The sequence below is a fragment of the Ceratotherium simum genome, chromosome 37 (assembly GCF_057802395.1).
Source record: "Ceratotherium simum simum isolate JZ-2026a chromosome 37, ASM5780239v1, whole genome shotgun sequence".
Lineage (NCBI taxonomy): Eukaryota > Metazoa > Chordata > Mammalia > Perissodactyla > Rhinocerotidae > Ceratotherium > Ceratotherium simum.
Window position 1 is genome coordinate 3,525,600 of NC_141936.1, and position 13,557 is coordinate 3,539,156.

The window sequence follows — 13,557 nt, forward strand, 5'->3', positions numbered from 1 at the left end:
CATTTTAAATGTTTCACTAATATTAGCAAAGCTGGTATGACTGTCTTTATTGCTAGGCAGATCCGCCATTATTCACTTATGATAATTCCTAAAAGTGGAATTGCTCGCTCAAAGGGTATTTCCAATTTTAAAATCTTTTTTAACCTGTTGTCAAAATCTCTTTGTTAGGATTTTACAATTTGTCTTCTACTGGCGGGGACAAGATGGCCTGGTTCCTCACATTTTCCTCAACACTGGGGATTATCATTACATTTTTTCCACTTTAATAAAAAAAAAATAGTATCTTCCTGTTTTATTTTGAATTTCTTGGATTATTGTTGAAGTTCAACACTTTTCATATGGTTACTGGCCAACTGAATTTCCTCTTTTGTAAATTCATATTTTTTGCCCTTATTTTCCACTAAGTAAGTATCTTTTTTCTTTTTGAATTTTAAAGGCTCTTTGTCCAGTAAGAATATTGATCCACTGGAAAATAGGTTGTAAATATTTCCTTCCCAGTTCATTTAAAAATTTTGATTATCATAGTTTTTTGGTATATAGAAGTTTAAGATTTTAATTCAGTCGGAGTTATTCTTTTTCTTTGTGATTTGTGCTTGCTATACTTCGAATGATCAGCTTTAGGAACCAGAGGCTGTGAAGGTCCACATTGGTAAATGTGACTTCAGTTCCCTGAATGTTCACTGTTGGGTTCTGTCGGACCTGGGTGTCCCAGCCACATTCCATCCATGATGGGGCCACACATTGTAGGTGATCCCTGCCAGACAGATCCAGGGGACCTCCATGGGACAAAATTAACGCATCCCACTGGGATTCACCAGGAAGCCTGATTTTCTATTCCCTTTGGCAGCAGACCTTCTAAGGGAGAAATTGAGTGCGTAGACATTGTGACACCCATGCCTAACCAGCTTCCGGGACAGTGAGAAGAACAGGGGACTAGATGGGGGGGCACTGTGTGCATTGTGCACCCAAGGGTGCAAACTCAGTTCATGTCAGCTGAATGCTATTTCTCAATAACAGCTGGATGGCCAAAGGAGAGAGATCCCCTTCTATGTACCTTATCCTGACCGGAGTGCTGGCCCCAGTGGCCCACTGCCTGCAGTGCACAGTGGACATGGCCAAGCCTCAGGTTCACTTACTAAGAAGCAGAAAAGGCCGAAGGGGAGAGCAGAGTGTCCCTGGGAGAAGCGAGTGTGCCACAAATGTGAAGAACGTGCTGATGAATCAAAGAGCGTCCGCTCTGCAGCTGGGCTCCGTGCCTCCAGCTGCAGGAGGAACCACAGGGCAGTGACGGATGGGTACCCTGAGACAGGACATGTCTTGCCTGTGGGAGTGACCCAGGTCCTTGTCAGGCTGACTGCAGAACCTAACTAGGGGTCGGGCAGGCAATCAGAGTCCTGTCCTTCTGTCTCCATCTAGAGTCCTCTCTCTGGCAGCAGCTTTTGGGACTCTGTCTCCTCCTTCCCTCCCTCCCCAGTGGTTTTCTCTCTGGTGGGGGCAGAGGACCAGGGACAGGGCAACAGCGGCATCAACTGAACAGTTTTCTTTGGCCTTCAGCAACCCACTCTTCTGGTAAGATGCTTTGGGACCTGCTCCGGGTTCTCCTGAGCCCTTCTGTCTGGGTTCTCAAAACACAAACAATCCACGAGCCCAGTGGCATCTTCGGGGTTTCTGTAAGTGTCTCTAAATGCTGACTGAATAACACTATGAAGGTGATAGTGTTTAAAAAAGAAACAGACCTGAGTCCCAGCTAAGGAAACCCTGGGAGAGCCACTCTCTTGCACATCCCTCTTGGGTGGGTCCTAAGGATACAGGTGACTCAGGAAGCATGCAAAGGGTTAACAGAAAGAGGGAAGAAGAGAAAAAAGAGCAAAGGAGAGAAAACCACCCACCTGGCCCTGAATGATTTCATGCCACCCTCCTCCCAGGTCCCTCTCTCTGGGGGCAGCACCCACAATGCTGGTCACATGCACATCACTGTGCTTTGCTCTGCTCCCAGCCCTTAGAAAATCGATACTGGAGAAACAGAAGGTTTACTTAGAAGAGTGGCCCAGAGCCGGAGGCCCCATTTTTCAGGAATTATCATGTCCCTCGTGGGAGCATCAACCCTTTGAGGGTCTCTGTGAGCCTGAAATGGTCTAGTTAGCAGATGGACCCTGAGCTTTGGGAAGCCCATTGCTGGATGTGATGGGTTAAATGCTCATAGGCCACCGCCACCACAGATGCAGAGAATGCTCCTGCTCTCATCTATGGATTGACTGCAAGCAGCGCAAAACCTTGGGGCCACTCCCTCCCCTGTCCCCATCTCCCAAAGTGTGAGAACTCAGTCTACGGTGGAAAGGCTGCCAGAGGCGCAATCAACGTGCTGCTGAAATCAGAGGGCGGGCAGAAGCAGCAGCGTGTTAAGCAGAATTGTTTGAGGAACTTTTTTTTTTAATGAGCACATTAGGAAATAGATTTCGAAAAGGAAATGCTTTTAGGCAGGCACAACTGGACTAGACGAGAATCATCTGATAAGCATTGAATCATGTGGATGAACTGGATAACGTCTCTGGAAAGTGGAGAAAAGTTGAAGGCTTAGCATACTTCCACCCCCAAGTCCTGATCGTCACCAGAGAGGCCCCTGGTCTGAGTCATAGGATTTTTTTTTCCTTTGGTGGTAAAATATACATAAAATTTATCATTTTAATCATTTTACAGTATACAACTCGGTAGAATGCAGTGCACGACATTCACATTGTTGTGCAAACATCATCACTATCTAGTTTCAGAACTTTTTCATCGCCCCAAACAGAAATCCCACACCCCTTAAGCAATCACATCCCATTCCCCCTCCCCCTAGTCTCTGGCAACCACTAATCCACTTTTGCCTATTCGGGATATTTCATATAAATGGAATCATACGATATTTGGTCTTTTGTGTCTGGTTTCTTTCACTTAGCATGTTTTCAAGGCTCATCCACGTGGTAGCATGAATCAGAACTTCATTCCTTCTTAGGGCTGAGTAATATTCCACCGTGTGGTGGCTAAACCACACTTCACTTACCCACTCCTCAGTTGACGGACATGTTTTGCTTTCACCTTTTGGCTATTGTGAACAGTGCTGCTATAAACATGAGTGTGCGAGTTTTCGTTGCAGCACCTGCTTTCAATCCTTTGGGATATATACCTAGGAAAGAATGGCTGGGTCACATTGGCTCTTAGAATTTTGATAGCTGGAGGGCCATAAGAAACTCACTCCATCATTTTACAGAGAGGGAAACTGAGTCCCAGAGAGACCAGTTACCTAAGGCCACACAGAACGTAGGACTGAGAGCAGAAAACGTCTCCACTCTGTGTTCAACTTCAGTGAAGTGGTATTCGGGACTGTGGCTTCCCTAGACACGAAGTGATGGGTTTTTTGCCCAAGGGATTAATTTGGGAACCCAGCCTGCCCCTAGGAAGGCAACAGCCTTGGTTTTCTGTCTAATTAAAATCTCCCAAAATAGAAAAATACCACGTCAGAGAATTTTACTCAGAAAAAGAATTACATGTGATTTATTCTGGAAATGACAACTTCAATAAATCGAAAAATCCATCGTGGGGAGTCACATTGATTACATATAGTCATGAACATTTAAAAGCTCTCAGAATTCATTAAATACTGCTTCACGTTGTGCAGAATCAAGCAGGAGAAAGCACAGTGGTCACACCCAGGGAGCCAGGAATGCACGCCAGCATTGCTTTTTTCTCCTCACTTTCCCTTTCCCTCTTTCTGGGTAGAAAAAGCGAAATTATGTAATTAACATTAAATGATACTTAAATGTAACTTTCAAAAAGTGTACAACACAAGCTGATTGTCCAAGAGATTGGCTCAGAGACTCTCCACACTGACACACTTCTGAGGAACGAGCCAGGAGGATGAAGCGTGTCATCTGGGAAAGTAACGTTTTATCACCGCTTGGAGTTCTGCTGTCCCAGCAAAAGGATGCTTTACGAGCAGGACAAGATGGTCGTTTGGCTTCTGTGAGCGGAGCCAGGCTGGTTCTATTTCTCCTGCAAACCTCGGAGGTGGGCAGGCGTGATCTTCTCCTGGAAGTCGTTTTCAGAGGAGCCGAGGCTTTTAAAGTGGAATTTGACTGTAGGGTCCTATCTACAGCTATGAAATCCAGGAGGAGGAAATAAATGCTGAGTGTCCACTTCCTTTCACGAACCTTGGCAAACGCTGAGCCTCGCTGGGCTCACGCGAGGACATTCGTCAGCATGACCTGAAGGGTGGATCAGCGAGCTGCTCCAAGGCCCGTCCAGCCCGGAGGTCTGGGGAAGCTGCAGGGCAGTGCACAGCTGTTTGCAAACAGCCAGCAGGGTCTGTGGTCTTGCTTCCCTCCACTGTCATCGGAGGGTCCCTCCAAATCACACAGGGCCCAGGCCAGCTGAGCACCCTCCTCCTGGGGTCCCCACCCCTGTGTAAAGCCGGTGACTCTGACTCTGACCACCCCGCTCTGGGGGACCCTCTGCTTTCTCTGGCACCTGAAGCACCTAGTGACTGTGGCAGGCTCCTTCAAGACAGGGGCCCCCTCTGGCACCTCTCTGATGCCCTTGCAGGGCGATGTTGATGCCTGGGAGCAAATGGGGGGTGAAGGCACCGTGGCCCGGGTGGCCTCGCGTCTGCAGCATTATTATGGCAGCATTAAGGTGGCTCTGTTGGATTTTTACAAAGTGTCATTTTTCTGGAAAGGCAGGCAGGGTGCTTGTTCTGACAAACCACTGTCTTCCAGGTTTCTGAGGGACCCTGAGAGAGAGGTGATTGATGCACAGCAAGAGTAGAGGGAGGGACATGCCGCACACCAGCCTGGATCCTTCTGTTTTCTTACTAAGGGACCCCACTCCCTCAACTGCCCCATTCTCTGTGAAATTCCCTGCACATCATTTTCCTGTTCATATCCTCATTTTCTCTTTTACCTTGTCATTCCTGAAAAAGCTACCCTTTTCATATTATAGATTGTAAATAATAGATTGTTTACAGAGTCGCTGGAGACACACAAGGAGATTAAACTGCTTGACACTGAAATTATATTAAATTGTTTGCTTTTGAAATGCAATAAAACAAAAATGAATAGAGTATAATAGCGACATTTGAAATGAATAGATAAATATATCATAGTCCGAGCCTTTTGTGTATTGTTTAATTAAAAGAAAATCACTATCCTCAAAAAATAGTCTAAAAGGGAGTTTTGGAATTGGCAATAATTTAACATCCAGCAAAATAGCCTTAAGTTAATTCTGCCCTTAAAATACTTCACTCCATGGACTCTTTATCACATCTTCGCAATCACACAGGAGGGATCCTTGGGACAAGTGCCGTTTGCGTGGTGATCTACCTCAGCCCTCCCAAAGACATGGGAAAAGACCAGTCCTGGACGCACCCACCCATGGAGTCACCACACGGTCCCCATACAGTTTTGGGATGGTTGAAGCAGGTCATTTTGCACAAGAGAAATCAATAAAAACAGGACACATCAGATTTCCTGGAGTACAGACATCTATTGGGGGCACTTTTGTTCTAGTATCAATGGAAAAATTTTCTTAGAAAACAGCAATGATGGGCAACCAAGGAGAGGGAGGCACCAAGCCCACAGGTGGGGAGGGGGTGTGGGCGCACATCTAATACTGAGCTGCACGGAACTTTCGGGACACCCAGAACCGTGCAACTCAGTCCTCAGATGACACATTCACTCCCCGTGTGTAAGTGTGCTGTTGCTGGAACCTGGTGACGGGCTTTTTGTTCATCCTTTGTTATAATACAAAACCTTACATGGACTTTAGCTAATAATAATAAAAAGATGAGATCTCAGCTAAAGAATAAATACCAGAGTGTATGCTGGGTGTGGGGCGGGGTGGGAGGGAGAGCGGCTGGAGAAGAAATGCCCACCAGACTGAAAAAATGCACAGAGAACCGAATCGTTCTCTCTGAGGTTCCCACCTGTGCATACAGATATCACGAAAGAGGACAAATCAGTTGGCTGGGTGCATTCTGAAGATTTTGCATAGTTAGGAACCAATATATACATAGTACATAACTTGGAATTATTTAATTCTGGAAATTATTTAAATTCAGGAAATCCTGAATTATTTAAATTCAAGAAAATAATTCTTCAATGATGATGTTGTTCTTCAATCGAACCCAATTATATGGAATAGAGACATACGGATGCTCAATTTGAGAAAGAAAATAATGCCTTTTCCTCCCTTCTTTCCTTTCCAATTTGCAGTAATTTAGGCATTTCCCAAAGAAATGATAAGCACCTTACCGTGTACTTATTAAGGCAATTTCATTAAGAATGGGATTTTAAATTCACACAAGCTTTCCGGAAGTAACCCAATCAGTATAGATCTTGCTTACCCTGCAGGCTAGCTGGCCTGGTTATTCCTCCACCGAGTTAAAAGTCAGAGTTATGGAAGCAGACCACTAGGTAACAGGCACTTTCGCACCCCCAGGTCCAGAAAGTCAAACAAGGCAAATGGCTTTTGACTTGTGGTCCCTTCTGCGCTCCCTGCAAACCAAGTCTACTCAAAGAACTGAGATTAATGAAAGGAAATAGCAACTCAACATTTATTTCTAGATCTCGTGATTGAAAGAACACACCGCCTGCTTGCATTTTTCCTTACAGAATGTTAAATCAAAGGAGAACACACAAAGAAATCCACCGTGGCAGTCGAGTCAGAGACTATAAACTATTGGCCTGTGTTTTCTTTTAGAGAGTTTGTTTATTTTACAAGCTGTACCTCCTGGAGCCCCCACTTGCCTCTGAAGCAGCAAAAACCTCTTGAATCTCTTAAGAAGAGGGACATACTTGTAGAGAATTTAACAGAAAGGCTAGCGTGGCATTTTATTTCTATAGCAATAGAAAAATAGCATTAACAACAAAAGTTTAGGCATCTGTTCTCCATGGGGAATTTAGATAAAGGGTCCCTACTCCTTCATTCTCGGAGCAAAAGGCTGAAAACCTGCCCTCGGTTTTCCTGTTCTGAGTTGCTCTGCCTGACACTTGGAAAAGTCTCTGGCTGTGACCACACCACAACCCTCAGCCATGGGGTTGGGTCACCATCAAAGGGTTAATAAAAAACAAGGTTTTTGCTCAAATCCTTCCTGTCAGTTACACACCAGATCTGTATTTCCAGAAAAACAAATGTGAATTCTCCATCACATTAGACAGTGAGAAATATGAATCTAACTAAATTTACAATTTTCCTCCAAAAGATGCTGGTGGCTATTTTTTAAAGGCTGAATGTGAGCTAAAAAGAAAGCAGTATTTTCCAGCATAACTGAATTCGATAACTGAAGACTCTTTGGGTTCAGCCCTATTCTTCATTTATTTGACGGGGAAATTCTGATCTAAAGAGGGGTTTGCCCAATTTTAAAGTCATTGCTCTTAGGATTTGAGAAGTAAAATTACAATTCTACAGGAGACCCCAAGAGAAGCTAAGTCATCTAAATCTTTCCCTGGTCAAAAAACAGAAGAAAACGATATTAAGATGGGAAATTGGGCGATTCCTGCCAGCCTCAATAGACACCATGCACTCAGCCCTCTCAACCATGTTCTTTCTTACACATAATCACAGGATCATGTTATTCTAAACAATAGAATTGTGGATAAAATAATACAGATATTTGAAACACGTAAAACACTGTTTTGATTCAAAATGACTCTATTTTAAACTAACGACTAAAAATTCCTCTCATGTTGAAATAAAGTTACGTGCTGGCTTTTCCAGTTTCTGATTCAAGTCTCCTTTTAACGTGACAACCGTTAGTAATCACTGAAGAAAAATCCCATCGTGCCTTAGTTTACATCAGCATGAAAATCACATCGTTAATGTCACTGTATCTCATTCCAAAATAAACATTAAATTAAGGCACATTTAATATAACTAAATTGCATTCAAAGGTTTACTACTGAACCAAAACACAAAATACGTTCCTAGGGCAAACAAATATTACTTTAAAATAACCATGACTGAGTTTAAGACTTGATATATCTCTCTCTCCCTCTCTCTCTCTCCCTCTCTCTCTCTCTCTCTCTCCTCTCTCTCTCTCTGTATGGCTTTAAATACTACAACTTTAATCTCTATACTTTTTGGTGAATAATTTTTATAAATCATTGGCTTTAGAATTGTGTATGTGTGAGTGGGGGTTTCATGCAAGTCAATGTAGATTTACTCTTTTAAAAGCTAATGTTGTGTCAGTTTCAGGTAAATAGTTCCTAAAATTTCTTTGAAAAATATTTTCTTTATTAGTATAGGAATAAATGTATTGATCGGTGTTTTTCCTCTCAGATTTCTGGGATTCTACTCTTTGTTTAAGAATTATAAGGAACCACCTGTAATTAATTATATATTGGAAATATGTTGAGATTCCTCATAGTCTGTAAAGAAGCGCAACAATGCAAATAATATCAGGAAAAAATGGATTTTTGCTCAAAGCACATTTTTACTTTATTCCTCTGAGATAAGGCATAATAATTCCTTATATAATTTGCTCATTTGAACGTAGAAAATCTTTTAAAAATTCTTGTGGAATATCTTTGCTTTTAAACTTTTTATTTTGAGATAATGTAGACTCACATGAAGTTGTAAGAAATAACACAGACAGATTCCTTTATACCCCTCACTCAGTTTCCCCCAGTGGTAACATCTTGCAGAACTGTAATACAATGTCACAACCAGGAAACTGACATTGATACAATCTCCAGACCTTATTCAGATTTCACCAGCTTTATGTGCACTCGTGTATGTGTGTGTGTATGCGTGTGTGTGTGTGTTTCGCTCCATACAATTTCATCACATATGTAGACTCAGGTGACCATGTGGACTATCTTTTTAAGCAGTCTCTGGTTTTAGTGTTTCATCTTGGCTTTCCTTTCGAACACATCCACGTCTGTATCTCTTAGATTCTATTTCTTCTTTATGGCTTTCTGTTTCTTGGCTCCAGTAACTTATTCATCTCTTCTTTGAATTTTATTGCCTCGTTCGTGAACTCTTTGCTAGTGGAAAGCTTTGTATTTGGTTTGCTCTTTGCAGCACATTTATCCTTTCCCAGGAAAAGACACAAACATAAACAGACATTCCAGTGTGCATTCACAGGGTTTTTAAAGACACCAGGGAGAATAGATTAATATAAATACTAAGCTTAAAACCTGTCATAAAAGTTCAGCCTTTAAAATTGGCTTATTAAAATATTTGTTTTTTTTAAAGCCCAGATTTAAATGAAAGTTATGAGTTAGAGTGCTCTGCTCAGAAAGAGTTTATGATCTTTTTGCCAGGCGAAAGGAATCTGGCATCTGTGCCGTCTATCCAGAATACAGTGAGGCAAGGATGATGAAAAGTCAATTCTTTCAGGCTCAAGACTTGTCTGAAAATAGTACAGTTTTCAGAAAACCTCAATAAAGCAGTATATTTCAAATCACCTCCAACAGCCATTCTCAAAGTCCTGTACCTCCAGCCCCCACCCTGGCCAGATGGGTAGCAAGACTTCCTTCATGCAAGGTTGACGGAATAATGACAGATATTTAAGGGAACAATGTCCACATAACAGAGGTCAGCTCTCTACATCAGATCTTATCGATGGGTATTTTATAACAAAACATTACTTATAATTTCAGGTACCTCAGTCTTTTATTCTACTTCTTCTGGCCAATCGAAATCTCTCCTGGGATTCTCCATTTCCATTCTCCATAGGGAATTAATTTTCTTTTGAGACCAGCTAACATTCCAAATGTAGCAGTCAACAAGCACCTCCAAGAAGTAAATTTTCAGAAGGGAGGAAAAGGGTTACACATACTGGATGGTAAGAGGGTCATACTCTGTTGTCCAAAGTAACTAAAAGTTCTTAGGGAAAAAGTTAGTTTCTTGAGTACAGTAACCTACTGAAAATCTGTGCACATTGCAGAAGTTAGAGATGGTCTTTTTAACCACAAAGCAGAAAAAAGGAAAAATGCCCAATAAGTAATTGTCACCTTCTTCCACTCTCTAAGCCAGGTGCTTAGACCTGTTCCCAACTCTCAGGCATTTAATGAGAATACTGAAAACTCCTTCTGAGATTTCCCAATTAGATGAACCAGCTGACTGTCCAAAGACACCTGATTTATTGTCTATTCATGTTTTTAAATGCCAGACCCAAAAAAGAAAGTCAAGATAAATATTAGCACCAGCCGTTCTCCACTATTTCCTGTGTTTCTCTTTATATCAAGGAACAATTTAGGCTTTTTATTCTTGTTGCTGTTTGTCTAGACACAGCTCTTTTCATATATGTGAAAACATCTCACATTAGACATTGAAAACACATACAATTTGCTGAAAGGTCTAACAATTCTTTGCTAATATATATAACTAACGCTTCTTTTAAATGCTACAAAAGAATGCCATTTAGCAACATTTTCAGGAAATGAAATCAATTATGATTGTATTTATACTCATAGAGACTAATGGGTTAAAAACAAAAAGGATACAAAAATGTTTGTTCTACATGCCTGATAAGGAAAAACAAGGTGTGTCCAGGATCATTAGTGTATCAAGAATTTCCATATTTCCCTTCTCTTCTTGTAAAGAGTGCGTATCTATCTACCTAAAGAAACTGTTTTATAGGACCTAGTCAGTTATATTAAAATATATAAGATTAAAAATAAATGGGCCCCCATATAGATCATTTGCTCTCCAGCTGAATGTATCTCTTACATTTTAAGGATTTTTTCCCCCAAATAAACTCTTAACACTTTTCATTTACTTATTACAAGTACTGCCTTTTATTTTATATAATCTTTCATTGTGATCTATGTCTGATTTTTGGTTTTAGGAATGCAATTATTTTTAAATGAATTTTAAATGATCCTACTAAATTTTCATTAAGGTAATATCTCCTGGTATTTGCCTTCAATAATTTTCTGGAGGGAAGTCTTAATGATAATTCTGTTGACATTTTCCTTAAACAAAGCTATATGTGTACATTTTTAAAAGATGACATTCCTCATTTGTTTGTTCTTATTTCAGATGTGCTGTAAACTATGGATGGGATCAAGAGTAAATGGAATTAACTAATGGAGGCTCATAATTTAGGCAGCAAAACCCAGAATTAATGTATTATCCCACTGTAGCATTTTAGTACTCAGCCAATCCAAACTTTCTTTGCTAGAGAAATATGTGATTGAGACACTTTCCATCTGTTTTTGACAAAGATAGGAGAAGATTCCCATAAGTTATTCTCTGCTAAAAACTCTTTTTTAAAAACCTATAAAAACGATCATTATCTGAGGGGGCTATTTTATCCAAAGAATTTTCAGTGGCACAGAAATAAAACTTAAAAAAATAAAATAAAATCCACCTGTGCTAGATCAGCCTTTCGTGGCCACAGCAGAAACATGCGCAGATATTATAGAACCACATAAAAAAGAAATAGATATGTTTGGGAGAAGGGAGAAGGGGGGGGCTGCACGCTCTTGATTATCTAAATTCCTTCTGTGTGAAGTAGAGACTTTTATAAAAACATTGCAAGATGAGCAAGAAACTAAAGCACACTAAGTAGGAAGGATTTTTAACCCGTCTCTCCCCCCAAAATCTTGCATCCTTCATTGCCCGAGAGAGCCTTTGAAAGGGAGATGCCCACTTGTCTCCCAGAGCCCTCCGGAAAGGACGGTGCCTCCGCAGTTAGAGCTTGTCTAAAGGGACTTCCAAGGTGTCTGGTGAAAGGAGCCGGTGCAGGACGCCCTAAGCGCTCTTCCAGAGGAAACCAGAACTTCCAATGCTCTCAGCAGCTGTGTCCCCCTTGCCTTCTCCCGCGCAGGGCCCGGCCCGCACCGCCTCCCTTTCTCCGCAAACCTGTTTCCCAGCCTGGATCCCTGGCACTCCCCTGCGGGGTGAAACGCCAGGACGCGGCGCGGGCAGAGCCCCCTCCCAGATTCTCCAGGTTCAAGGCTGGGACCAGAGGCCCCCAGTTCCGAGGTCCGCTCCACCTGCCTGCGGGCAGCGGGGGTTGCGAGCCGTGGTGTCTACGCCGGCCTCTGCGCTCCGGTCTCCGAGCCTCAGCCTTGGCCCTGTGTCCCACGCTCCCGGCGCGGGGCCGTCCCCGGCTCTCTGGGGGCACTGGTCCCGGAATCACCAGTGCAGGGCACGGTCCTCCCGCCCTCTCCAGGCAAACCTAGGCGCCGGCCCGAACCTCTGCGCCCACCGGCCTGGTCAAGGCGCTGACAGCTGGGCCCCCGAGGCGCGGGCCGGGTCGCCCTGCACTAGCAGCCGGGGAGAACTGAGTGTCTGCGCGATGAACGCGCTCTGCTGCTCCCTGGGAAGAGGACGAAGCCACAACCAGACACAACCCGGCTCGGGCAGCTCTCCTGCCGGCCTCCGCTCCGAGGGACTCAAAGGGCGACTGGTTCCCATCTCCCTGTCCCTGGCCCGCCCCAGGCGGTTCTCCCTCGACAGTCACCCACAGACCCCCCACGCAACAACAAGGATGGAAAATACAACAGTCACCAGTCCGTCCGTTGCCGACTAACACCCTGCATGGAAGCTTGCAAAAGGCCCCAGGGGTGCCCCTGGGACATGGGGACTTCTCAACAGACCCCCATCTGTTGCAAGCAGGATAAGTGCGTCCCATCCACGCCACCGCAGCCCGCGGGGCCTCCACGAGGGAGGATGCGCAGGCCGGGCCGCCCGCCCCCCGCAACGGAGGGCACCCGTCGCGCGCGCAGCACCTACCCTGGCGCGCCGGTCCGGACGTGGGTGGCGCGGCGCTAGTGGGAGGCGGACATGGACCACGCGCCCTCCATGCGCCACACGGAGAAGGCGTAGCTGAGGCGCTCATGGGCCACGTAGCTGCAGCTGGTCATCTTATTGTCCATCTCGTCGCTCTGAAGAACCTGGTAGAGGAAGTCTATGTACCTGGCGGCCAGCTTGAGCGTCTGGATCTTGCTGAGCTTGTCCGAGGGCAGCGTGGGGATGATCTTGCGCAGCGCCGCAAAGGCCTCATTGAGCGACTGGGTGCGCTGGCGCTCGCGCACGTTGGCCAGGATGCGCTGGCTCTGCAGCTCCTCGAAGGACTGCGCGCTCGGGCTTCCCTTCTTGCCGCGCTTGCCCGGGGTCGGGCTGCCATCTTCGCTGGACTTCTTGCTGTAGCGCCGCTTCCGGCCGAAGCGCTTGGGCTGCCTCTCGAGCTCCTCCTCGCTGGTGCCCAGGCTGTCCACGGGGGACACGGGCGAGCTGGAGCCCTCCTCCATGGCGCCTGCCCGGCGCGCGTGGGGCTGGGGGCGCCGGGCGCCAAGCGCGCGCCGCTGGCCAAGCCCGCGGTCGCCGAGCACACGCTCTCCGAGTTGCTCGAAAGGCTCTGATTTCAAGGCCGGCTTGTGCAAAACCGAGGTCTCCGGGAGAGGAAGTTATTCTAACTTTTTTGGAAACTCTAGCCGGGCTTGGTTGCTAAATAGTTGTCAGGAGCGAGGGCGGCGCGCTGATTGGCCGCCGCGGCCGGGGGCAGGACAAGTTCTGGGGCCTTCGCCGGCCGCCCCCGCCCCCCGGCGCGGCACTTTCAGTTTTGCC

General features: G+C 44.9%; 1 protein-coding gene across 1 annotated transcript in view; it reads right to left on the reverse strand.

Moving 5' to 3' along the window:
- TWIST2 (twist family bHLH transcription factor 2) overlaps positions 1–13,335 on the reverse strand; it is a 52,381-nt gene extending 39,046 nt beyond the window's left edge. Inside the window, exon 1 of the mRNA XM_004427734.3 lies at positions 12,724–13,335. Coding sequence (XP_004427791.1) covers positions 12,759–13,241 — 483 coding nt within the window. The 5' untranslated portion in view covers positions 13,242–13,335 and the 3' untranslated portion in view covers positions 12,724–12,758. The remainder of the gene's footprint in view (positions 1–12,723) is intronic.
- Positions 13,336–13,557: the final 222 nt, after the last annotated feature.